The sequence below is a fragment of the Malaclemys terrapin genome, chromosome 8 (assembly GCF_027887155.1).
Source record: "Malaclemys terrapin pileata isolate rMalTer1 chromosome 8, rMalTer1.hap1, whole genome shotgun sequence".
Lineage (NCBI taxonomy): Eukaryota > Metazoa > Chordata > Testudines > Emydidae > Malaclemys > Malaclemys terrapin.
The window spans coordinates 86,831,687-86,859,280 of NC_071512.1; the positions used below are offsets into that span (position 1 = coordinate 86,831,687).

Here is a 27,594-nt window from a genome sequence, read left to right on the forward strand (position 1 = left end):
ATGTGTGTTGTACCTTTTCCAATCCTAATGCATCTTTTTTGAGATGAGGCAACCAGTACTGCACCATATTCAAGGTGTAGGAATACCATGGATTTAATATATTGTCATATTTACAGTCTTATTTATCCATTTCCTAATGGTGCCTAACATTTTTGACCACTGCTGCTGTTTTCAGAGAACTATCCACTATGACTCTAAGATCTCTTTCTTGATTGGTAACAGCTAATTTGGACACCATCATTTTGTATGTATAGCACTTAACACTGAATTCCATCTGCCTTTTTTTGCCCAGTCACCCAGTTTTGTGAGATCTCTAACTTTTCACTGTCAGCTTTGGTCTTCACTATCTTGAGCAATTTTGTATTGTTTGCAAATTTTGCCACCTGTTTACCCTTTCCTAGATGATTTATCAAGCTGTTGATCACCACTGGTCTCAGTATAGATCCCTGAGGGATACCACTCTTTCCCTTTCTACATTTTGAAAATGACCATTTATCCAAACCTTTGGTTCCTGTGTTAACCAGTTACTGATTCATGAGAGGACCTTCCTTCTTACCCCAAAATTGTTACTGTAGTTCCAGGACATTAGTAGCTATGCTGCCATGAATGATTATGTGTTTTAAATATATGCACTGAAGGATACTTCAATATGAAGTTGTGTAAAAATATCAATAAATTATAGAAACAAGTGTGTGAAAACATTTAATAAAGGATCTCTACATGCAAAGACAAGCTGTCACCAAAGACAGTACTAATATCTTACTGTAATTCCAAAGTGAGCTGAAAATCTTAACATTTAAGAAGATAAAATGAGGTAGTTAATGATACCAATGCACTCTGCACTGAAACTAAGTACTTTAACTTCCACATGTTAAAGGACAACTCATTTTCTTCACTGGATGCTTTATTGATGGAAGATTATCTCTCATTCAATTTACAGATAAATGCATATGTGTAGTGATACACATTGCTAGATTGACTACAATATACAGTACCAGAATCTTTCCAAAAATTCTATATAATATTGTAATTAAATGGAAGACAAGACTACTGGTAAGAAAAGGTATACAAAGCAAACTAGTATTCTAATTAGTCATTGTTTAAATATATTTTCTTATCTAAAAGAACCACCCGTTAATATAGAAAAAAAAAGTTTGACTGGCAAAAAGGCTTTTAAAGAAAAATAACCTTAAAATAAGCCAAATGAAATAAGGACTAGTGCTCTGCATTGACCACTCTATTAAAAAATGGAGAACTATTTTGAAAAACCTTTTAGGACATCTTTAAACTATAAATAAGCTGGGGACTGTTAAAGGCTATTTTTTCCTTCACAATTACCTTTAATATGGTCCAACTGGAATTTCTTAGTCCTTCTCAGTCAGAACATGGTGGCCAGATGCAAACACACAATGCTATGGGATGTAAAGTAGAGGCACTTTAAGCACGCCAATGAAGACAAAACGATTTCATCCTTCAGAAAATATTTTTCATAGCTACTTTTATTTTTGATATTATTTCTTTCGCAACTATTTTCTCAAGTGCTAATGAAGTAGTAATTCAAACCAATGACAAATTTTCAATTAGCAGCACATTTGGCAAGTCATACTACTGTAGAGAGGTGATCTGTAGAATGCTTATTACCTGCAAGTCTCAATCTACACTCAACACAAATTATATTGTATTTCCAGTAGTAAAAATATTTTCTTTAATAAAGGACTTTACTGATAGGTAACTGTATTTGCTGAGAACAAAAACCTTTACACTTATCAATTGCTATGAGAAGAAAACTTGTGTGTTTCAGTATTAGATAAAAATGATGGTATATCCTAAACAGGATGTTTTAAATGCACATGTGTCCACTAACATCAAAGTGTTCTAACTACAAGTATCTTTTCTCTGCTTCTCTTAAATACAGTACTCAGGGCAATTCACTATCAATATATGCTTATATTATATTATCAAGACAAATGTTTTATGATTGATATTGTAGGAAATACAAAAAAAATCAAGTCATTCAAGTACTCTATTACTGTGACTAATACGCTGTTGTTTTGAGTTAGTGTACAAACAGAGCCCACAGGCCCACATATTTAGATGCAGATAAAAATGTTTTTCATCTGTTACAGAACCTGCAATACATGTAACATCCACATAATTTATTTAAACAAGCCATTTTGACACAATCCACAAAGTGACAAGGTTTACTGTACAGTGATAATTTTACTGTACTGATGTAAACACATTAAAATGAAAAATATATGCAAGTATGTTTCAGATGAGTTTCAACCAACAAAATCAAAGCAGCTGAGCATAGCAACCTTTTGCTTCTGTAAGGTCTAGCTCACAAGTTCAGGCTGTACATTTATTCTTTGAAGGATGTCTTCAGGCATACAAAAAACAGGACTGACAGGCTTAATTTGTTCGTCTCCTAACAATGATAGACCAGCAATTCCAAATAAGGTGTGAAAAGGATCCACCTGGAAAAAAAATTAAGAACTAATTTATACACACTGACAACTAAAACCCTTTGGATGAGTTTACAGTGAGACAATAAGATGACTGAGTTGCTAGAAGAGACTGAGAAAGCTCAATGGTGGTTGAAGATTTAATTTCAGAGAACAATGGAAGTGCACAACTTCCTGGTTTTTAGTATGCAATTACTTTAAAATATCAGAAGTAAATATTCACACACATTAAAAGAAACCAATAGCCAGCTTCAAATTGTATACATTTAGGATACCATTTTGAGATATTTGAACTGATGATGTTTGTTGCCACCAGAAATTTTTTTAAACCTGAACTCAGTAGCACGCATGCAGATAATGGAAAAAGTCTGACAGCTCTTTCCACCAATTCCTCTATGCAAGTTACAATATAGTAAATCTAGTTCCTCATGATTCTACTGTATATAATATAAAAGTTACATGCTAACCTGATGATCTAAAATCAGCTCTGCCATAAACTCCATATTTTTTACTCAACATTATATTGCTCTTTGGCAATCTCTCTGAACATAGAGCTGTGCTGACAGGTCTTAGAGGGAGTCAAAGGGACCTGAATACACAACTGGAGGGAAAACAGAAGGAAAAATGGGGCATAGGAGAAGAGAAAACATAAGTAGAAGGCAATTCTCTGAGATTTAGAGATTCCTTCATGAGATTAGGAACAGATTTTCCAGAAGGCTGCTATACAGTTTGCATATCCCCTACACAGACAACATAGAAGGCTACTTACTTAAACCCTTAGGCTGAGGGTATGCCTTCAGTGATGTAGCCTGTATCCTCTCTGCAAAGTGGGCATTGCCAACCCTAGTGAAAACAGAAACCAGGGCTCTAACCTACATCCCCAACTGTGCCAGCTAGCCCAAACTGAGAGCACCACTTAGCTCAGGTGACAGGATTATGTGTGTGGACAATACCCAAGTAAGAGCCTGAGCGAACTATGCTCTAAAGACAAACCCTTAGGACCTAGTTCACAACTTACTAAAGCTCCTTACATTGCTCTGCAGCATAAATAAGCAATAAATTAGGTGGAAAAAGCCCCCCCCATGCGTATACCACTTGCACCGGAGGCCTCGTTGGCCAGTTTACAGCTGGTTTAAGGGCTCTACGCTGACCCAGCTACCAGCCTCCCAGATATTATGATATCACCTAAAAGCCCAGGCTCAGACCAGAGCCTAATGTACTGAACAAAACAATTAAAAGACTGTCCCTTCCTCAAAGAGTTGACATAGCAGGCACATCATGGACATGTCCAGAATGCACAGCACTAGCTATTCTCTGCTTTCTAAGGCCCATACATAGGCCATTAAAAGCCAAATGTAAGCTAAAAGGAGCTCTGAGGCTGCTCTAAATTTACATAGAGGGCTGGGCAGGCCCCTGCATGGACCCAAAGTTAATGTTACTTTCTAATTCTCCGTAGAGACAAAAAAAAGCTTCCTGCTACACATGTAGGGCTAACTTAGCAGACATGGGCAGGCCCAAGTTAAGACAAGACAAGCCTGAACAAGTAATTGCTGAAACAGCTAACTATTGTGAATATATTTATAGCAAATAAGGGAGGGAGAAACTAACTACATTCACAATTGTGGGTATTAGAGAGACAAAGTGGGTAAGGCAATATAATTTATTCTGCTGGTGAGAGAGACAAGCTTTCTAACTACAGAGCTCTTCCTCAGGTCTGGGAAAGGATTCAGTCTCACAGGTAAATACAAGGCAAACAGAGAATTTAGCTTTAGTAGCAGCAGTATTCAATTTTCACAATAACTGCCACAACACTTTTATTGATGACCAGATTGCAATTTGACCTTAAATATACTGACAATTTTTAATGGAAAACCTTAAATGCTATTTTCACCTTCCATTTTCATGTAGCTCACTTTCATCTTTAGTTTATCCAATGCTTTTTGTTTAAATTGACACATTTGTTTTAGCTAAATTCTAAGCCAGTGGTTCTCAAACTGTGGATTGGGACCTCAAAGTGGGTCAAGACCTCATTTTACTGGGTTTGCCTCCTGGGGTCATGTAGTAATTTGTTGTCAGTAGGGGGCCACGCTGCAATGAAGTTTGAGAACCCCTGTTCTAAGCTATAAATATCAAGAGCATATATTCTTAATGTTTTCCAACACCACTTTTAACTGGGAAAAAAAATCAAATTTAACTGGACAAATCTATTTAAAGGAAACATCTTTAGCTTTTACTTCTCTTTTTACAGTAGCATTTTAAAAGGTAACATTCACAACTGCAATACAGCCTACAATCTTATTAGTCTGTTGCTTTTAAACAAAATGTTTTTTCAGCCATCTGCTGGGGATTTAAACAGGGAAAGGGTCCTGAATTCTCAGCATGGGATAGTCAACAGATATCGAAGACTGTCACATGCTCCCTCAAGGAAACAGATATGCTAAGGTAGCATTACCCTGTTCATACTTTGTGTACTACCTGCATTGGTTTAAATTTTAGTATATATAAAATAAAGCCTTTCGCAAACCTGTAAACTCTGAATTTCAACCTAAAATGTACATTTAAATGAACTTGCCATATCTCCTGGTCTGTCTGCAAATCCTCCAGTCTCCTCATCCTGGCAAGCCAAGATAAAGCAGCGCAATTTCTCTCTGTCAATCCAATGTAGTCTACCAATTATCTTCAGGGATGCTAACACCCACCATGAATAACATACATCTGGTAACTGGCAAATAAATATATTAGTAGAGTATTACGTTTTTTAAATACATGGGTTGCAGTAGTAACACTAGGTTTTGTGAAACCACTAGCCATATCATCAAAACATCACTGAGCAGAGTACAACTTTGGAGCACTGTTTCTTGGGCAGAGAACCGAGTTCCTCCACACAGCTTATTCACAGATGCCCTTCCTCCTCCTCCTGTCCCCCAGCAGCAGAATCACAAGTGTTCTGCTGCTTTTGAAACCTTGCTAGTCTCTTTGACAGGATTTTGGCTCTGAAGAAGAGACTCATTTAAATGGTATTTTCGTTTTCATGGCCAAGAGGGACAAGAGACTATGAGGACAGTATCAACTAATAATTTAACAAAAAAAACTCTTAAGTTTGAAAGCATTTGTCTGCTGCATTCATTAAGAAAACTAGTGCTAAGAAGTCTCCACTTGCAAGTCAGTCATTCCACATTACATTATTCAACTGTTGGACACACACAAGGAGTCCCACAAAAATTATAAATCCGAAGTATTTTTCTGGTTACTTTATGAATGAACATTTATAAATCCTGTAGTATACAGCATTCCTAAAACATCACAATATATCCAGGCCCTGATTCAGCAAGGTATTTTGAGACCTTAAACTATGTTGAGAACATTGCTTCTTCTTAAACAGGGGCCCATACTGGATGATACAGCAAGGGAATCAAGATTAAAAGTAAAAACATTTGAAAAGTTTTGCAACAGCATTTGAAAGGAGGTCCATGATATTTTCCAGAAATTAGAAAAATAATATTTTTGCTTCTACACTAAGCAGAGTAAAAGTTTTTTTAAAAAGTGAACCAAATACCTTCTCTGGCCTTCCATTGAGACCCCCAGAGGGTAACTGACGTTCACAAAGCCACCAGCCCAGCAAGTCAGCATTTATTTGGTGCAACTGGCCTGTTATAGCCAGAAATCCTGTGCAACAATAGATCTAAAATTACAGACATAAAGTTCATGTGTATTTAAGTAGCATGTAATAGACTAAATGTAGGAGGATCACAAAGCAGGATTCTATTCTTTCACATCATGCTAATAGTCTTCTAACTTGCTTATTTTAACTAAGTGTTCAGTTTACAAAGTGAACATACTACTCCACTGTTACGATTTTTTAAATCTTATCAGAAGATAACATTTTACTAATGTACTCTAGTTGTCATTAAAAGTAAAATGTAATTTGTAGAGCCCTAAAAAAAAAAATCAGATTGAACGTTAAGGTATTTTCTTAATGTATGCAGGACCTTAGAGGAGATTTAGGGAAAAAAAAAAAAAAAAAAAAACTATTTTGGAGGGGGACTATAACACGTTTAGGTTGTACGTTTCATAAATAATGAAGTTTCTCTACATTGAGTAGTTTTTATATTTTCATTTAAACAAATAAATCCTTCCAAATTACGATGCTCAGCACAATTATGGAAAATGAATAGCTGATTATTGTGATTAGATCTATATTGAAATAGTACTAAAATGTGCTAAAGTTAATTTCTATCAACTGGCGGTTCAGAGTAAGTGTCGCTATCAACTTCATCCAAAGTTAAGTTACATGTAAAGTTTCTAGAGGAAGTCATACAGGTCATCTTGCTTGGCATTTATCTAGGGTTACCATCCGTCCGGGTTTCCCCGGACATGTCCAGCTTTTTCAGCGTTAAATGGCCATCCAGGGGGGGATTTCTAATCAAGTAGAAATGTCCAGGATTTCCCCCTTCCCCTCATGCAGAGTACGGCTCGGCTGATTGGATGGCGGGACCTGATTGAAAGCCGCTCGCAGCCACTGGGGCCTCTAGCAGCCAGAGTCCCTCCCACTCCCTCCTCCCCCGCAGAGCAGCACAGAACAGTGTTTGAGTCCACCACGTGGAGCCCGCAGCTCTCCCTCTGCCGGGTGAGTGGGGGAGCAGAGGCTGCAGGGCGAGGAGGATCAGGGCAGGCAGGGGCATAGAGGCTGCAGGGGCAGGGCAGGCGGGGGCATAGAGGCTGCAGGGGCAGGGGGGTGTAGGGACAGGCAGGGGGTGCAGAGGCTGCAGGGCGAGGAGGAGCAGGACAGGCAGGGGCATAAAGGCTGCAGGGGCAGGGGGGTGTAGGGACAGGCGGGGGGTGCAGAGGCTGCAGGGCGAGGAGGAGCAGGACAGGCAGGGGCATAGAGGCTGCAGGGGCGGGGGGGGGGTGCAGGGGCTGCAGGGTGAGTGGGGAGCAGGGAAGCACTTAGCAAACCCCAACCAAGATCAGAGCAGGAGGGAGGAGGGCGAATGCGGGGAGCTCAGAGGAGGGGGCAGGGACTGGGGCGGGACCGGGGCCCCGTGGAGTGTCCTCTTTTTTAAATGTTTGAATATGGTAACCCTAATTTATCCATTCTTAATTAGCTCTAGTACCCCTTCACCTTACCTCCAGCTAGCCTGTCACCTTAAAAGAAATTCCACCAGCACCATCAAGAAGTTAACCAAGTTACCCCTGCAACATATCAGACTTTAGAATAAAAGGTAAGAGTGGAATCTACAGTAAATTCCACCTGAACTATAACTATAATTGGGCCAAACAAGTATTTTTGCTACCAGAAGGCAAGACATTTGATTAATGTGCAAGCCAGTGAAGTACAAAAAAAATTCTGATATGTTTAATCTAACAGAGAAAAAGTAAATGACTTCAAAATTGTGCTCTAATCATATTACAAAACTTGAGATATTTCCTCCCTAACAAATCTGAATGCTAACTACTTTTTGAACAGCTGCATACTTGTTTTTCTTTTGGAACTTTAGTTACATTTTTAACTCATCCTTGTGATGTTTGAAACAAAGATTCACACCACTATACAAAACTGTGGTTCTGATATGGATTTTTAGGGACAAAATTCAGCTCCTAGACCTCTTAACAGATCAATTCTGTACTTGTGTCATTTAAAGGAATAAAGTTCTTTACATACATTTAGGAAGTGACAAAAGTGCTTCAGTCTGCATTGCTGACAGGTTTTAGAAACAGTTATAAAAACTAGATATGAGAATTTTTTGCAATTTAAAATATTTCAATGTGCAAGCAACAGCACTTACCTGCCCTGCATGCGATTCAGAACCTGGTCTACAACCAAATCCTCCATCAAAGTTCATACAGGACAAAACAAATTTGACTGCTTTTTCCACATCAATGACATCTAGCTTCCCCTGCAAGTCAGAAAAGTCCCTTTAATATTTTATACTACCACCAAGTAAATTAAGTATAGCTACTGTAGCATCATTCGTCTGCCATCTACAGAAAACTTAAATATTTGTATCTAATATCCACCCTATTGCAGAACTTACCAAAAGAGCTAGTGTTGCTGCAGCACAGAAAGAGAATCTTGTATCTATTTCTCCTACAAAGAAGTGGGGAAAATAGTATAACTACAGAGAACTAATTTTGATTATATATATGCACACAGAGGATGCATGCTATTAAAAAGAACACAGTAAGTCACTAAACAGGGTGTTTCCCTGAATATTAAATAGAAAACATTCCAATGCTTTATACCAATATTTTCCTCCACCAGCCAATACATTCACATTATTTCCCAATAGGATCACACTAAACAAATATAAAATGATCTGTATGTAACCATTAATTAATAATCCTTTGATCACTTAGCGGTTGCCAGATAAATATCCAGGCTTACTTCAGTTAAGAGAAATTTGTAAATATGCTATTTAATTTTTCAGTTTATAAAAAGCACCCAATGCACAGTATGTACACTGAACAGAAAGAGAACTGGTTGAACAATGTCAACACAGATTCGTTCACCAGTAAATTACCCACATTGCCCACTCAGTTCTTCAACATCATAATCTGAAGGCCACAAAGACTCAGAACTTTGGATAAAGCAAGTTAAAGAGCAATGGACCCTCAAGAATACATCAACACCAGTCTCCACAATGCTCAAGGTCCTCAGCTGGTGTGAAGGCACAGATCAAGAAAGGACTCTCATGCAAGGTCTACACTAGAAACTTTTGCAAGTATAGTTTCATCAGTTAGAGAAGTGATTTTTATGACATTTCTATAGTGGCTATACCAGTAATCCTTTTCCCAGTGTTGATTAGACCTCAGTAATTAGAACTCAAGTCAACACTTTAAACAGTACCCCAGATACAAATAGGGAATGAGTGCAGTTTTTCAGAAATGGTATAATATCCTTGTTGTAGCTCGTATCACCAATCAAGCAGGTAACCACATTCTGTACTAGCTTTAGCTCCTGAATTTTCCTCAACGGTAGCCTCATTTATAGTGCATTTCAGTAATCCAATCTGATAATTTACATTCTTGTCAGTATTGGTCATATCCCTGCCAGTGTATTTCATTACTATATTATGAAAAACTGGCTGCAATGTAAAAGTCGGTGCTGAATATGGATGACCATTTTAATACCAACACGTAGCTTGTCAACTGCAAATTGATGTTTATGGATTTACGTATGTTGAAATATCTTGATCAGTTCATTTTATTAACTGAAAAACGAAAATTGTTTTGTTGTAACTGATATTCAACAGGATACAATACTGAAATATTAAAATATATTTTATATAAAATAAAGAATACTTTAAAATGTCAATAGAAGAAAAGGTGAACAAACATACCCTTTAAAAATAAAAATCAACCAGATCAATATTTTTAAAAGCTGTGAATGCAGACACAGATTTATGTCATTACTATGCAGAGAAGTAGTTCCTTTTACAAGCAATAAATATATACCACAACTTAGAAATCACTAGATATTAAACTCAAAGATTAATATCTAGTACAAATTACACTGAAATGAGAAGGCACTCTCCCATCACAAGCTCTAACAAGTTTTGAGCTTTCAGAAGCTTCTATGAAGGTAGATCAGCTTTTGTTATTTATATCCATTTTTCTGTAAATTTAGAGTCATCTAGAAAAGCAATCATGTGACTGGCTGTTACACAATAGCTCCTTTTTACACAGTGAGGGAAATAAATGCAGTTCATGCATAATACATAGTGAAAAAACATGCAGAGCAACTTATTCTTAACTGCTTCATTATATGAAATACGTCAACCCATCCATGAGACTCTGAAGATATAAGTTACCCCATTTGTCTCCAGCAAATGATCCATCTTCTTTTTGCAGGCTCTTTACGTAGTCAACAATTTTATTTACATCAACAACATGGAGACTATCATATAAGGTAAGAATCTGCAAAACAAAAATGACACAAATCAATTACTAGAAGAGTAAAGTTTCCTAGAATTTACCAGAGAACCAGAGCCCTAGTTTTCTTAAAACAAAACCCAGAACTTCATTTTATTGATGATGAACATAAATCACTAACATTTTAAACTACCATGAAAGCTTCAGCTAACTGCAACTTACCCAACATTACAAGCTTGATTCCATAAAACTTTAAAATTCCCAAATGAAGGTGAAGATTTCCATGCATGGTCTCAACACAATCTCTTTCTCCACTTTAAAGTTTTAAACAGTCATTTGAGTTAGGCTAGCATCATGGAACATGGTATTGATTTATTAGTGTCTGATTATGGTTGAATTGTTAGGAGATAAGAGTGTTCTGGGCTTGTAGTAGCATGTATACCTAAGTAATGGAAAGGTGCAGAAAGCTTTTGGATGGGCAAATTTTTACAAATATAAATTCAAAAAACAAAATCACAATTTAAGAACTGTCAGACTTTAATAGTATAGACTAGTCCCCAATAAGAAGCACATGCTTGGTAATAGTGAGAAGAATTTTAAGTTATGAAATTTTTAGTTAAGTCATATTATAGAAAATAATGCAGGTGATGCATTCCATAGAGATTTTTCCAAGAGCTTTTTTGAGCAGGATTATAAGGGGGTGGTGGAGAGGAGGAGAATTTCAACAAAATTTTGTAAAAAGCAACAAAGAGTCCTGTGGCACCTTCTAGACTAACAGACATATTGGAGCATAAGCTTTCGCGTCTGACGAAGCAGATATTCACCCATGAAAGCTTATGCTCCAATATGTCTGTTAGTCTAGAAGGTGCCACAGGACTCTTTGTTGCTTTTTACAGATCCAGACTAACATGGCTACCCCTCTGATACTTAACAAAATTTTGAAAAATTTCATCCAGGTCTAAGTTCTCTTTATCTGTTGACTGCAATTTAAGTCCTATGGAGTTGCAGAAAACAAATTAGCAACTTCATAATTCCAGCTACAGTGTTTGCAGTAATCTATATTTTGCAGTTTACAGAGCATTGCATAATACTCCAGTGTTGCAATATGCTTTTTAAATTGAAAAAACAAACAGAACACAAGATGGCAATGTTAATATAATAGAGTTGGAGGACAAGAAAAGCAGAAATTAAGCTTCTGATGGTAATCTGCACTTATTTATTATTTTGGATTAGCAGTTTAGAATTCTTAATGTAAAATATAAATGAATACAGTATGTGCAAGGTGGGTTAGTTTAGCATTGCTAAAAGAACCTTAGATTTGCCTTTCCTGACTTTATTTTAAATTTGCAAATTTTTATATTTACGCTGCAATCTATTGTGGTTTTATTATCTTATAGTAACATCAATATTAAGCGTAAGGAGTTTAAATAAATCGGAAGGACCTCAAGACTTATTCCCTCTCTATACTGGGCTGGGAACCCTACATATAAATATTTTGCCTGGCCAGCGTGGATAGACCCAAACTGGATCCAGAATGTGTGGTAACCAATTAGGACACTGAGAATAATTTGTGCCCAAATCTATGACAAGCAGAAGTGTGGCTCTCTACCCACAATAGCTGGTACTCACTCAAGCTAAAAAAAAGGGTGGGCACAGCAATTTCCTCAGGTCTCAGAGTAATTCTAGAGCTAAAGTGTGATAATCATCAACTTTAGATTCAGGTAATACATGCCAAGGCTCATCATTGACCTGTGAAACTCCTGGGCCCCATCTCTCACTACCAGACACATCTACTTTATATTTCATCCTATTCAAGGATTACAACCCACAACACTTCTTCCCTACAAAATGATCTATGATGCAAGAGTATTTAAATGCCATTTAGATATATTTGGTCCCAGCTTGTCAAACTATTTTACACTAACTTCATCCAGTTCTTGTGTTTAAAACTGGATTGGGTAACATTTCTTGGTATAGAGCAGAGGAAACTCGACTCTACAAGTAGTTAGAACCTAGATCTGTAATGGAGGTAGTGTGTAATCAGGAGGATCTCTGTTGTACGGCTTCCTGTCAGCTGCAGATACAAGACCACACCTTCACTTTGTGTACGTCCAGACTACCCGCCGTATCGGCGGGTAGCAATTGGTTGATCGGGGATCAATATATCGCGTCTCGTTAAGATGCGATGCAGCGATCCCCAAACTCATTCCCCGACTACTCCGGAACTCCACCGGAGCGAGCGGTGGTAGCGGAGTCGACGGGGGAGCCGCGGCCGCCGATCCCGTGCCGTGAGGACCCGAGGTAAATCGATCTAAGATATGCAACTTCAGCTACATGAACAGCGTAGCTGAAGTCGAAGTATCTTAGATCGATACCCCCAGTGTAGACCATCCCTTTGAAAGAAGACTCTACATTATTAGCTGAATATGAGTAGGCAGGCAAGTTGGGAAAAAACTAAGGTATATGTTGGCTCAGAATGACAAGATGCACTTAGGTCAACCTCTGTGCGTGGGGCCCCAACACCACAAAAGAAAGTGTTTAATAGCTTACAATTAAAAAAAAAAATCTACATTACATCAATGTTTTACTTCTCAAATTTGTATTGCTGTACTAGTAATCTTTAAAACAGAAGCTTCCCAATTAAAAGTTTCAATTCAGGCACTACACACAAAGGGGAAAGGGAAACATTCATCTCTACTAGCTTTAAAGAAATTGGGTTTATATATCCTTATTATACACGTGCCTTATTTTCCCCGAAAGAGGTTGATACAATTCAGCATAATTCTTGTAGCCTTTTTGAAAACTCCGTAGACTATTCTATTTCTTTAGAAAATAAAACATTACCATAGTTAGAAGTGTGCACATGAAGTACATGATCACTGCCTGAAGGTGACAAGCTGCTGTACCTTGTGCTTTCCAACTTGGTGCATTATACATGTCTAACTTGCAACAAACTTATTAGGGAATTCACAGAACTAAATCTATAAGTTGTAACAATTTTTCTAGTGAACAAATCAGGCTCAAATAAAGCATTTCAATGTGACAGCAGAAAATGAAATAATTTGACTGTTCTAGATACCACCAAGGTAATTTATTAAATTAAGCAGCTGTTTTCACTTACTTCCAATATTTTCTTTTCTATATATTTACCTGGACAGCACTAAGGGTATATAAAAGGTGAGGATCGTGACCTATACTGGCACTTATTCCACCGCACTCATGTTGACATGATTTGATGAATGCTAGAATTTCTTCTTTGGTCATTCGTTGCAGCTGTCCCATGAGATCCATTACTGTCAGTCCCCAGTAGACACCACTCATCCTCAAATATTCCGACATACAGTACTCCTAAGTAGTACAGAATTTTAGTTCTTAAGCAGACAAAGACATATAAACAAGTAGAGCCCTGCTCGGATAAAAAAATTTGGATCCGCATCCAATCTGCAAAGATGGTAAACAATACAACTGCATCCGCAGATGCATATAGCTGCAGATATCGGTGGATTTGCAGGGCTCTGTAAATTCTGCAATTTTGTAAGTTAGACTAAGTTCTCTGAACTAAAGATCTAGCCATAACCAAATCCTCCCCATCCAACCAACAAGCCAAACTGTACTTTATTCTAGGTTGTTTACTTAAGAAATATAAGCTTTCTAAGCTGGCTAAGATACTGCAACTGATTCAGTGAATTTCTGCCTTTTACATAATTTTTCCATCTTAGATGGCTGAGGCATAAGGTCAAGTTACTTGCCCATATTTATGCAGCAAGACAGTAGCTCAGACCAGATCATTAGTTACGATCTTCTTGGCTCTGGTCCTTTGCTCAAGTTACTAAACCAAATGGTCCCCTCAAAATAACAGCCTAACATTCAGTTAATTACATAATTGCCATTTCCCAAAATTGAAGCAAAGCAACTTAGAGCAGTAACAGGAGGAGAAAAACTCATTTATTGTAGCTTAATATATGGTTATAAATCTTTCTTGATCAGCATTACCTATGATTTTTCATATTGTATTGTAATATTCCATAGTAATTTATGTATTTTCTTGCTACAGGTGAGCAGGAGAGCGAGACCATACACATGGCATAAGAGAAGGCAGGTTTCAGTCAGAGGCACCACACTTTAAAACGTAATTGAGACCATCTTGTTGGGAGACCTGTCGTATTTAAACATCTAGTTTTATTTTTCTGTACATTTTCTCTGCATAGCCTTATGAATATCAAATAATATATACAGATATTTATAACTGGTTTAAAAAACCCCAAGCACAATTGCTACAGACTACTTTGGGAAAAGGTACTAATTGACTAGAATGTCCAATTCGCTTAGTTTGTAATTCTATTAAAACTTATCTAAGAAGTACTACTACGAGCAAAATATAAGAGATTTAATAAAGAATTATACATTATATGCCCAGCTGAAGTCATAAGCCTGCCCAATATTGTAATACACATCACACAGCTAAACTAACAATATGTCATTTTCTACTTAAACGTTGCTCCCAGAACTGACCCCATAACATGTCAAGATATGCCTCCAGCATACTGAGGATTGTTAAAGAATATCTGTATTTGAAAGGATCTGCAAGTACTCATTCCCAAGAGAAAATTCCTCATGTTTTGGTATTTCTGGCACAAAGGTTAAGGCCAGACCACTGGGGGACTTGAAGTGGAACACAAAAAATCAAGCCAGACCGAAACAAGGAAACATCTGAGGTTCAATAATTAGAGCTGGTCAGGAATTTTCCAACAAAACAGTTCCGTCGAAAAAGCCAATTAACTGAACCAGATGTGTTTCAAAGCAACAGTGTGCTTTGAGAAACTTGCATCACAGACTTCCTGGTGGGCTGCTATGGAGCCTAGGGTTCCAGGGTCTGAGGATCTCGGATAGGTAAGCCACGTGCACTACTTGAGTGCTGGGAACCTGGTTCACAGCTCAAGGGCAGTCCCATTATGCATGGCTTCTAGGCTCCTTGCAATGGAGTCAGGACCCTGAAAGCCCTGGCTGTAATAAGGGCTCACCTCCTGTATCTGCAGCAGGGAACTAGGGTTCTCAGGGCTTCCAGGATCCCTGCCATGGAAACATGGAAAACCCACTGTATCCTGAACTCTCAAAGTATATCTACACTGCAAACAAAAAAAACCCAACCGACAGCTATAAATAGGGCCCTACCAAATTCACAGTCCATTCTGGTCAATTTCATGACTAGAGGGTTTTGGTCAATTTAACGATTTTAGATGTTTATAGCTGAAATTTCAGGGTGTTGTAACTGTGGGGCTCCTGACCCAAAATGGGATGGGGGAGGGGTGCAGAGGCAGGGAGGTTTTGTAAAGCTGTTGTAGCGGAGTCCCGAGATTGCCACCCTTACTTCTGTGCTGCCTTCAGAGCTGGACTCTGAAGGCAGCATCCTCCCAGCTTCCTGCATTTAGTGGAACTCCCAGAGGTGGAGGTGGGTAGGATCTCTGCCAATGCTGCTGGGAGCACCCCAGCCAGGGGTGCTTAGCTGCTAGTCCACACCAGGGACAGATTAAGGCAGGGGGCCTGGCCAATTTAGGAATCCCCCCAGAAAAAATCAGTGCCCCAGCCCCAGAAGAAGCCCCAGGTCAGAAGCCCCTACCAGGTCACCCTGAGCCCTGGTGGGAGCTGCAAGGGAAGAAGCCCCGAGCCTGGGATGCCCCCAAGCCCAGGAGGAGTGGCAGTAGGGGGGAAGCCCCAAACCAGAGCTGCTCACAGGCCAAGGTGGCAGGAGCAAAAGCCCCAAGCTCCGCACCCGGAGACACAGCAGAAGCCGCGAGGAGTGTGTGCGCATGTGTAGTGGAAGCCCCTACCCCTGGCTGGAGTGGCAGGGGGCAGAAGTTCCAAGCCCAGGCCATCTGTCTCCCCCACCGCCCTGGCTGCAGCCGTCAGGAGCGGAAGCCCCCAGAGGAGGAAGCCCTGGGCTTGGCACCGGAGCAGTGCGCAGGGCAAGCCCAGAAGCCGAGCCTGCCCCAGCTGCAGGAACCAGGAGTGAAAACCCCCAGCCTGGCAGGAAACGCTACAGGATGACGCCACGAGCTTGGCACCTGGACCCAGAGCTGCGGTGGGGGGGGGGGGGGGGGAGGGGGGGTGTAGGAGGGAAGAGAGAGAGAGAGATCCCGGAGCCCAGTTCCTGGGCTTCTGCAGCAAAGAAGTGAGGGTGTATCACCCTCATTTCTGCACTACCTCTGGAGCTGGGTCTGATCTCCCCACCAAGAGCGGCCCTGCAGGGAAAGGACAACTCCTGTCCCTTCCCAGCACAGACGGACTAGCAGCTAGGAGCCCCGGGCTCTCAACAGCAGGGGAGATCAGATTTTACCGTGACACATTTTTCACAGCAGTGAAATTGGTCGAGCCCTAGCTATTGGTAGAGCACAGGTCTGCAGACTCAGGCTTGAGTTACAGTGCTAAAAACAGCTGTGCAGACATAGCCACACAGGCTGTGAAACCCAGAGACGGGGGTGGGTCTCAGAGCCCAAGAGGGAACATTTTAGCACCATAGGACAAGCCTGAGCTTGTAGACCCAGACTCTGAGACTCACTGCCACAGATTTGTTTTTCTGCAGTGTAGGTATACCCTCAGGGTCTAGGCTCCCCAGGTCTATAAAATGAGGCTTAGAAGCCTCAAGAGTCCTGGCTTGAGCCCAGACTCCCAGGGTTTCCAGACCCGCCACCATGGAGCCAACTGTCTCAGGAGTCTGGGAAACTGGGGTCCCCAATCCCTGTAAAACTGACAAGAATCACATCAATTTAAGTCAGCAGCTGCTGGGGTCCAGGGAGCATATTTCATTTTGTAAATACCACCACATGGTGTTTGTATTTCCCCAAAAGATTTTTCAGTATTTCTGGCTCACCTGAAATTTCAAAACCTTAAAATTTCCCATGAACTGGAAATCCTCAGGTTTGGCCAGCAATATCAGTACTCATGTGGAAAATACTCAAATGGCAGAGTTAGAGATAGAACTCTTCCACACGGGGACAGATATTTCATCATTGTGTTCATCACTAGCCTGGTGTTGAATTCTTTCCACAATATTTGCATAGCTGTATTTTTTTAACCTGTCTGTTTTTTTTAAGATAGTTACATGGAATTGTATTTGGAAATGTAGAGTGAAAGCCTGGCCCTAATACCAAAGCTCCCAGTGATTTCACTGGGACCAGACTGTCACTTCTTAGCTGGGAATCTTGCTGGATGATGCACTGAAAGAGGAAACAAGTATTTTGGCTGCTCATGAGACAGTGATAAAACAGTGATCTGGGTTCCATGTCAGTGACAGATAGCTGTGGTCATCTTCTCCTACAAGATACTATAAGAGGGATGAATGACCAACCAACAATATACCGATAAGAGTACGGTCTCTCTTTCATAAAACCAGATAGGATTGGTTGGCTAAGGTTCACTATTAACAAGACAGAGGTATATGCTGATTTGCTAGGAAAAATATATGGAAGAGAGAGGCGCACCTGCCTTGTGTTACCTGAATTCCAACGTACATTTTCTAGTATAATCCAGATTAAATCCAGTGATGCTGAGGCTCATTATATAGCAGGTAGAAATACAACTATGGGACATACATGATATTTGGGAAGACGTTGTATCACTATAGCACAAATTCATCCTAATAAGCAAAAGATCACATTTCCTAGGTCTCAGAGTAATTCTAGAGCTAAAGCAGTGATCTTCAACTTTAGAGTCAGATAATACATGCCAAGTCTCATCATTGACCAAGGAAAAGTACTATCTCCACCCCTCAGAGCAACAGAATCTTTTCTTTTAACTCTTCCCTTTGCATTCAGAGACAAAAAGATACCTAACTTCCTAACTCATCACCTGCCAACCTACTCCTATCAGTGCACGAAATGGCAAGATATATCACTTATTAGAGTATTATCAATAGTGAAATAAGCAAATACCTACATAATCGTCTTTCTTTGCACCATAAGAAGCTATGTAATCTGCATGTTTCTCCAAAAACAATGTGCTTGGTGCATCAGGTTTTATAACAACATCCTTTTGTGGTGTTCCCTTTTTAAAAAAAATAAATAAAAAAAAACAAAAAGTTAAGTTGTATTATCAATCTAAAGAGACCTCAGTACCTGATTTTTAATAAACCAATTATTGTTACAAGTAACACTTAAGTTGATCGTAACAGGTCAGAGCGAACAATTCATGTTATGTGTACCTGTCGAAACTGAATATGTCAGCACTTCATTTCTTTTAAACAGACGTCTAAGTCTGTTTCATTCTTTCCCGATAAAAGTTCCAACTTATTTGACAGAACAAAGTCTATAAATAAAAGCTTCGATGAGTTTACATTTTCACTAACCCAGATAAATATTAACCAAACTATTTTTTTAAACGACCCCCCCCCCGGCAATCAAGGGGACGCTCTGCAGCGAATTCATGCAGACGGGTTCATAGCGATGCGCCTGCGGTTCACGCGGCTGGGACTGGGCCTCGTGCTCAGCGCGGCCCCGATTCCAGGTCAGGCTTGCTCAGCTCAGAGTTCAGATCCCAGCTCCCAGCCTGGGATCGCCCGGCACTGCCTCGTTACACATCCCGGGTCCCTCACAGGCCGGGACTGAGGGCAATTCCCCCCACCCCCGTCTCCATCTCCAGCCCAGGCCCCATCACACCCCTCCCCCTTGGCCACGTTACTCCAGCGGCCGCCGCCCCGCTATCCGCGCGCTTGGGCCCTGTTAGGCTGGCAGCGGGCGCCGGGCTCTACAACCGTCACCGCGGGGCGACGCCTCCCGCGCTCTGCAGCGAACCAACTGGTCCAGGAGCGACTGGATCCAACCGAGCTCGCCGGGCGCAGGCCGGTGCCCCCGGCCGGACGATGAGACCCGACCTAGCGGAAGCCGGCAGCGAAAGGGCGGGCCAGGCCAGCGGCGAGGGGACGGGGAAGGAGACCGCCCGGAGAAGCCCGCGCAGGAGCGAGCCACCCACCATGTTAGCAGCCTCCGCCGCACGCGCCACCAACCGTCTGTCCTACAGGTGGGATCGCGACTCGTTGAGCGGGAGAAGGCGGTGCCCTCGCCGGCCTCTCAAGACCCCGCCATAGCTGTCTTTGGCGCTGCCTGCGCAGCCTGGTTACTCTGCAGCAGAGCTCCACCTAGCCCTAGCGGCTCAGTGTGGGCCGCGTGCTCTGACTGGCGATGACCCGACTCCGCTTAGGTGCCCCACGCGCTGCCCGCCCCAGGAGGACCCCGGCTGACCGGCACCGCCTGCACAATAGAGAGCGACCACGTGGGGGTCATAGGGACTAGCGGGGGGCAGCATGGAGAGGCCCCGCCCAGTCGCGCGGGTGCCGAGGGAGGGACCAGGAGACGGAGGCTGAGGCTGCGCCCAGCTGCAGTTACGTCAGGCATCGGCTTGCGCGTGCGCACTCGACGCGACGCAGGGTGAACGCGCGCCCGCATCCGCGCTGCGCCCAACGCAGAGAGCTCAGCAGCCCCGTGGTGGCATCAGCGGGCCGCCAGCAGTGCCATCTAGCCGGCCCGCTGCCCCAACGTACCGTCAGCCCCTTCTGCCCAGGGCGGGACACTGCTTTGCACTCCCGCAGGGTTAGAGAGGGAGGCTTGTTTCGGGGGGGAGGGTTGTGGCTTCCTTCCAAGGAATACAAATATTTTTAGTTTCAATCACTAATCTCTCCCTCCCCCTCCCCTGCTTTTTATAAACGTTGGGCCCTCCTGTAGGTTAACGTACCTGGGACTCCCCCCAGACCAAAGAGCAGATTGAGATGTAGCTTCTCGAGCTGTGGCAACCCAATGCCATGCAGAAAAAAATGAACTAGATTAACTGCAAGGGTGAACTTAAAGCAAATTCAGGCGTGAAAGTTAATTCGGGTTTAGAGAGGGAATGAATGTAAAGCATAATAGCTGTGCTTGATAATTCCGCAGGTGGACATGTTCTGGAAGAGTGCTTTGGTCCTGGACAGCTTAATCCACTTTAAACAGGAGCAAAACACGCTTAGGCCTGGTCTACACAAGAAAACTCTTAACTGTTACATTCCTCCAGTAGTTAAAAAATCCACATCCTTGTGAAGAACAGTTAAGCCAACATAACCCCTGGCGTAGCACTAGGTCAGTGGAAGAATTCTTCATAAGGGGAGCATAAATCACTAGCTAGCTTCCACCTCTAGGGGAGGCAGATTACTTACAGTAATGGGAGAATCCCTCCTGTTAGCATAGGTAGTGTCAACACTGAAGCATTACAGTGGAGCATCTGTGCTGCTGTGGCATTTTAAGTATAGACATCCCCTTAGGCCTGGTCTACACTTAAAAATTAGATAGACCTCAGTACATCACTCAGACCTATGAAAAATTTTGCATCCTGAGGGCTGTAGTTGGTTCAACCCCACCAGAAGTGTAGAGGCAGCTAGGTCGACAGACAGCTGCTTCCATGAACCTTAGAGCCTTTACTACAGGACTTGTAAATTGCATAATATGTATATACTTCATCCTTCCTCAGCGTGGGTCTCCTCTTCCGGCCCTATAATTCTATCATTCTGTAATACAAACTATATTCATTTTCCAAGACAGCCTTTGTTTGTTAAAGTCAGAATTCGAGGAGTGCAGTTATATGTTCTTTCCAAGGTTGTTAGAGTTGCAGTTTTCTAACACGTGGCTTGCTTCAAAGACAAACTTTGAAGGAAAAAATAAAGGTGAGCAACAGAGAATCTAAAATGCATAAAGTATATAAAAGAAAAAAAAATTCAGTTACACTCCTTTCCAATATTACTACTTATAAAAAGGTCTGGAGATAACTAAGTATTCTGCTTTTGCAAGCTTTGATTAAAAATGTGTTCTGGAGCCACACTGTTACAGATAATAAAAACAGAATCCACAGGAGTATTCCAAATACTACATGATATCATACCTAACTAGTGGTCTACAGCTATGCCAAACTATACTCGTCACTTAATTCCTTTGGTATTCAGAGAATGGATTAAAGGATTTCCAAAAGCCCCCTGGTGTCTTCTGCAACCAAGCCCTAAGAAAAAGAACAGGAGTACTTGTGGCACCTTAGAGACTAACAAATTTATTAGAGCATAAGCTTTCGTGGACTACAGACCACTTCTTCGGATGCATATAGAATGGAACATATATTGAGGAGATATATATACACACATACAGAGAGCATAAACAGGTGGGAGTTGTCTTACCAACTCTGAGAGGCCAATTAATTAAGAGAAAAAAAACTTTTGAAGTGATAATCAAGCTAGCCCAGTACAGACAGTTTGATAAGAAGTGTGAGAATACTTACCAGGGGAGATAGATTCAATGTTTGTAATGGCTCAGCCATTCCCAGTCCTTATTCAAACCGGAGTTGATTGTGTCTAGTTTGCACATAGACATATGATTGTGTCTAGTTTGACTCTCCTCAGACCCTACGCTACCAGCACTCCCAGCTATCTTCGAGACACCACTGACTTCCTGAGGAAACTACAATCCATCGGTGATCTTCCAGAAAACACCATCCTGGCCACTATGGACGTAGAAGCCCTCTACACCAATATTCCACACAAAGATGGACTACAAGCTATCAGGAACAGTATCCCTGATAATGTCATAGCTAACCTGGTGGCTGAACTTTGTGATTTTGTCCTCACCCACAACTATTTCACATTTGGGGACAATATATCCCTTCAAGTCAGCGGCACTGCTATGGGTACCCGCATGGCCCCACAATATGCCAACATTTTTATGGCTGACTTAGAACAACGCTTCCTTAGCTCTCGTCCCCTAACGCCCCTACTCTACTTGCGCTACATTGATGACATCTTCATCATCTGGACCCATGGAAAAGAAGCCCTTGAGGAATTTCACCATGATTTCAATAATTTCCATCCCACCATCAACCTCAGCTTAGATCAATCCACACAAGTGGTCCATTTCCTGGACACTACTGTGCTAATAAGCGATGGTCACATAAATACCACCCTATACCGGAAACCTACTGACCGCTACACTTACCTACATGCCTCCAGCTTCCATCCAGGACACACCACACGATCCATTGTCTACAGCCAAGCTCTAAGATATAACTGCATTTGCTCCAATCCCTCGGATAGAGACAAGCACCTAAAAGATCTCTATGAAGCATTCTTAAAACTACAATACCCACCTGCTGAAGTGAAAAAACAGATTGACAGAGCCAGACGAGTACCCAGAAGTCACCTCCTACAAGACAGGCCCAACAAAGAAAATAACAGAACACCACTAGCTGTCACCTTCAGCCCCCAACTAAAACCTCTCCAGTGCATCATCAGAGATCTACAACCTATCCTGAAAGATGATCCTTTACTCTCACAGATCTTGGGAGACAGACCTGTCCTCGCTTACAGACAACCCCCCAACCTAAAGGAAATACTCACCAGCAACCACACATCACTGAACAAAACCACTAACCCAGGAACCTGTCCTTGTAACAAACCCCGATGCCAACTCTGTCCACATATCTATTCAAGTGACATCATCATAGGACCTAATCACATCAGCCATACCATCAGGGGCTCATTCACCTGCACATCTACCAATGTGATATATGCCATCATGTGCAAGCAATGCCCCTCTGCCATGTACATTGGCCAAACCGGACAGTCTCTACGCAAAAGAATTAATGGACACAAATCTGACATCGGGAATCAAAATACTCAAAAACCAGTGGGAGAACACTTTAACCTGTCTGGTCATTCAGTGACAGACCTGCGGGTGGCTATATTACAACAGAAAAACTTCAAAAACAGACTCCAAGGAGAGACTGCTGAGCTAGAATTGATATGCAAACTAGACACAATCAACTCCGGTTTGAATAAGGACTGGGATTGGCTGAGCCATTACAAACATTGAATCTATCTCCCCTTGTAAGTATTCTCACACTTCTTATCAAACTGTCTGTACTGGGCTAGCTTGATTATCACTTCAAAAGTTTTTTTTCTCTTAATTAATTGGCCTCTCAGAGTTGGTAAGACAACTCCCACCTGTTTATGCTCTCTGTATGTGTGTATATATATCTCCTCAATATATGTTCCATTCTATATGCATCCGAAGAAGTGGGCTGTAGTCCACAAAAGCTTATGCTCTAATAAATTTGTTAGTCTCTAAGGTGCCACAAGTACTCCTGTTCTTCTTTTTGCGGATACAGACTAACACGGCTGCTACTCTGAAACAAGCCCTAAGAGTACAGCATCCTTCAAAATGCCAAACATTCCAGGAATTGGGTTCATCGGTTTCTGAAGGAATACCTTTACCAGGCTTTTAGAAACTTAGTCAAGTACCAACTAAAAGAGCCAAATACTACGCTGTAATTAGATCAAATAGATCACTTTCAGTCTTTGAAATATCTCTTTTCCATTATTTGCAACGTCTCTATTCCTATTACCACATGCAATAGATTTCCATTAGAGCTTCTGCAAAACCAAAAATTTCTTGACAATACAGTTCATCTGGGCTGCTGCACAACAATCAACCACCTGTGCAGAAATATAAAACTACAAATTTAATTTTGGATGCTTGGGGGAAGGGGAGCGTAAAACAGCATGCCAGCTCAGATGACCCATGGGAATCACTTTTTATGTGTGTGGGATGTAGGAGGGAGTCCCACAAGTCATTCCATTCTTGAGACAGAAATGCCATATAAGGGAATATGTAGGGTTGGAGCCATGTTGGTCTCAGGATATAACGGAGACAAGGTCAGTGAGCTAATATCTACTGGACCAACTTCTGTTGGTGAGAGTCAAGCTTTTGAGCTTACACAGAGCTCCTCTGCAGGTCTGGGAAATGTACTCAGCATCACAGCTTAATTACTCCTAGGAGAATTCAGGGCCCGTGCAGAATTTTTTTTCTCCACAGAAAATACATTCTACTGGACAAGTGCTGCAGTTGTGTCTTTCGTCCACCAGGGGCTGCTGTGGCACTAAAACAGGGAATTCACTCCCAGGTGGGAGCAACCCCAGCTGAGATAGGAAAGAGAAGAGGCTGTGTTCCTCACAGTGCCCTGGCCATGGGTCCAGGTCAGGAGGCACAGGAATTGGATGGACAGATGGACAGCATAGGGCACATAGGCGGGGTAGGGGGGTCATAGACTTGGGTTCAGAAGGGCTATTGGGGGGGGGAGAGTGGGACAGGGACTGAATGGGAATGGGGGGTGTAGAGACACATAGGGACATGGGGGAGACTCCCTAACAATCCTTCCCACCCCCCAAAATACCTGTTCCATATGTCTCCCACCCACACTCAACAACCCACCAAGTTCACAACCAGGCTCCTTCCCAGCAATTACTTCCTTCTCCCTCAGCTCCTCAATTATCCTGACTCTCCCAAGCCTTTGCACTGCTTCTGAGGGGTGCGGGAAATATGTTTCTGTATTGTTCTTTAAATTAATTATTACTCAAAGTTCTATATTAATATGCCTGCTAAGGAATCTATTTGTCCTAAAGCTTTTTTTGTTGTCTGTATTGTTACAGACATATATGCTGACAAGTATTTTGAAATAAATTACCAAAATAATTGAAACTAGTGTGATTATATTGTTATTTTTACAAATAAAATATGCAGATTTTAAAATACTGTGCCCATAATTTTTAATTTTTTGGCACATAATTCCCCCAGGAGTACTAAATACAAGGTGGAACAGATTGTTTAGTATAAGTAGTTAACACATATCTCAAGGGACCAGTCAAGGTGAAGTGACCTCTTAACACCCCTGCAGGCATAGGGAGGGAGGAAGGGAACGCAGCTGGGGGTGTCTCAATTCAGTCCATGATTTTTACTATCTAGCTCTAAATCGCCTTCACTGAACAAGGACATCCCACCAGAGAAGTAGATCGCACCATGGAACGGGCCACCCAAATACCCCAAGAGAACCTGCTTCAATAAATAAATAAAACTCACACAGGAAAATGATAAAAGACAAAAACACCACATCACCTGCAGGTGAACACTTTTCACAAAGGGATCACTCTACATCTGACCTATCAGTCCTCATCCCCAAAGGGAACCTGCACAACAGTTTCAAAAGACAAGCCTGAAAGCTTAAATTTATAACTTTACTAAGACACTAAAAAACATGGACTGAATAGAGACACTGGATTTATGGCTTATTATAACAATGTATAACCCACTAACAACCCCCCCCCCACATCTTTCCTCCTCTATGACTGGAGGGGAGTCATAGAGGAGGAAAGATGTGGGGGGTTGTTAGTGGGTTATACATTGTTAATGGGCCACTTCACCTTAAATCATCCCTTGAAATTTGTTAACTATTTATGCAAAACAATCTGTTTCACATTGTATTTAGTTATGACTCTGGGTACATTTTCCAGACCCGAAGAGCTCTGTGTAAGCTTGAAAGCTTGTTTCTCTCACCAACAGAAGTTGGTCCAATAAAAGATATTACAATAACTCCTCACCTAATGTTGTAGTTATGTTCCTGAAAAATGCAAATTTAAGTGAAACGATGTTAAACGAATCCAATTTTCCCATAAGATTTAATGTAAATGCAGGGGGTTAGGTGCCAAGGAAATTTTTTTGTGGCAGACAAAAGGCATTATATACTGTACTGTACAGTACTGGGGAGGTGCCCTGGGCTTACCCCTGGGGCTCAGGGCTGGGGGTGCAGGGTCTGGGAGGAAGTTAGGCTGTGGGAGGGCACTCAGGGTGGGGGTGCGGGGTCTGGGAGGGAGTTAAGGTGTGGGAGGAGGCTCTGGGCTGGGGCAGGCAGGAGGTGCAGAGCACTTACCTGGAGCAGCTCCTGTTCGGTGCAGGGGGTGTGGAGGTGGCTCTGCACAGCGCGGCACCGCCCCCTTGGCCACGATTCTGGGAGCCGTGATTCTGGGAGCTGCCCCCCACCTCCCCAGCAGGCAGGGCCACCCATAATGCGGGGACTTTGGGGGTCCCGGGGCCCTGGTCTGCAGCTCTAATGCCCCTTTCAGAATGCAGCCCTGTGAGCATGGGCCGGAGGACTCGGGAGGAGCAGGGGCAGCCGTGCAGCCAGAGAGAAGCGGCGCTTTCCCCTTCGAAGCCGGCCAGAGAGCAGGGGAAACGCTGGAAGGGAAGGAGGGAGGGAGGGGGAGGAGAAGAGGAACTTGTGCAATGCTCCCTTATAATGTCGTTTGGCTCACTTTACAAGGGAGCATCGCACAACTTTAACTTAGTATGTTCCCTAATGGAGCAGCGACATAACTTCAAAACAACATTAAGTGGGAGGACGTTAAGTGAGGAGTTACTGTACCTCACCCACTTTGTCTCCCTAATATAGGACGATGGCAGATTTTCTTGGGTTCCTGTTCATTAAGGAGCTACAGCCAGTGCTGTTTAGCAGAATGTATAACAGCACATTTAGATTGTTTGCAAAACTAATACTTGTATTACTAGCAAGCTCTTATATTACTGGCATCAAAAGGAGTAAGTCTTTCTCTTGGCTGTAGCTTCTTAAAGGAACAGGAACTTGAGAAAATCTGCTGTCATTTTATATGGAATTTCTAGCTGAGGAGTGGAATCAAATGAGAGGTGAACATTTCGATGTAAAGTACTGAAAGCTTGAAGAGGACCTGCTGCTACAGTTTTTTCAAACTTGGTGTAGTCTGCTTAGATATTGTTCTTCCCTAACAGAAAACACTCCTCAGCAAACTGTACACCTTGACATGTTTGTATTAGAATCTAGAACTCTAGATCAGAAAAGGTGCATACAGTAGGGATTTGGCTCAAAACAAGAGTAACTATATTCTCCTTGAAGTCGCAAATGGAAATGGTGTTCTGCCCTTCCTAACCTAAACAGTTGTGTAGTCTGTGTGCTACTCAACAGTCACTATTTTCTACATCTGAGGCAATTGCACTTCAGAACTGGGAGAAGTGATCCTGTGCATGTGATATTCCCCAAGGTGCAACCTGAACTGGTGTGTCTCCTTAGGGATGCCTTTTACACTGCTTTCCTAGTGAACAGCAAGCCCCTGCAGGCTCTGCTCACTCACAGCTACCAGCAGGCAAAGTCATTCCCAGCTGAGTACACAAATGCTATGCCCAGCCATCCATGAATTCCATACAGGATGACACCCACATATCCATCAGTCCCAGATCCTCCGCTTCCCCCCCCCTCCCCCCAAATGTGCATCTTGTACTGTTCAGTAGTCCACTGGATTGTACAGGTTCATATTTAGTCTGTCATTCCAACGATGGGTAATTAATATACACCAGTCCTGTTGACCTGAGTAAAGATTTTCCAAACGAACACACTGGTT

General features: G+C 41.9%; 1 protein-coding gene and 2 non-coding genes across 9 annotated transcripts; all 3 read right to left on the reverse strand.

Annotated features, from left to right (window-relative positions):
* Window positions 1-689: 689 nt before the first annotated feature.
* Window positions 690-26,355, reverse strand: RABGGTB (Rab geranylgeranyltransferase subunit beta). 7 transcript variants are annotated; one of them, XM_054037183.1, is made up of 10 exons: window positions 26,097-26,355; window positions 18,270-18,377; window positions 13,488-13,685; window positions 10,277-10,382; window positions 8,501-8,553; window positions 8,252-8,362; window positions 6,022-6,147; window positions 5,038-5,187; window positions 3,235-3,308; window positions 2,387-2,477 (listed from the first exon to the last, which is right to left on the reverse strand). In XM_054037183.1, exons 1-9 carry the CDS (start codon window positions 26,229-26,231, stop codon window positions 3,243-3,245), a joined length of 1,053 nt encoding a protein of 350 aa, XP_053893158.1. In that variant the 5' UTR covers window positions 26,232-26,355; the 3' UTR covers window positions 2,387-2,477; window positions 3,235-3,242. The 7 variants fall into 7 exon arrangements, with proteins under 7 accessions (XP_053893157.1, XP_053893160.1, XP_053893163.1 ...); XM_054037182.1 differs by lacking the exon at window positions 3,235-3,308 and having other exon boundaries at window positions 690-2,477; window positions 26,097-26,349; XM_054037185.1 differs by lacking the exons at window positions 3,235-3,308; window positions 26,097-26,355 and adding an exon at window positions 19,302-19,614 and having other exon boundaries at window positions 690-2,477.
* Window positions 12,003-12,087, reverse strand: LOC128842637 (small nucleolar RNA SNORD45). The gene has a single exon (XR_008446064.1). It is a non-coding gene; the product is annotated as a small nucleolar RNA SNORD45 (small nucleolar RNA).
* On the reverse strand, window positions 17,996-18,078 carry LOC128842638 (small nucleolar RNA SNORD45). The gene has a single exon (XR_008446065.1). It is a non-coding gene; the product is annotated as a small nucleolar RNA SNORD45 (small nucleolar RNA).
* Window positions 26,356-27,594: the final 1,239 nt, after the last annotated feature.

Excerpts from the sequence above, each read along its gene's own strand:
- RABGGTB (XM_054037182.1), bottom strand. The coding sequence starts at position 26,231 with ATGGGTGGCCCTGCCTGCTGGGGAGGTGGGGGGCAGCTCCCAGAATCA. Across the intron at positions 13,686-18,269 it reads GTGCAAAGAAAGACGATTAT|GAGTACTGTATGTCGGAATA; the intron begins GTAGGTATTTGC and ends TGTACTACTTAG. Across the intron at positions 8,363-8,500 it reads CAGCAACACTAGCTCTTTTG|GGGAAGCTAGATGTCATTGA; the intron begins GTAAGTTCTGCA and ends TCTGACTTGCAG.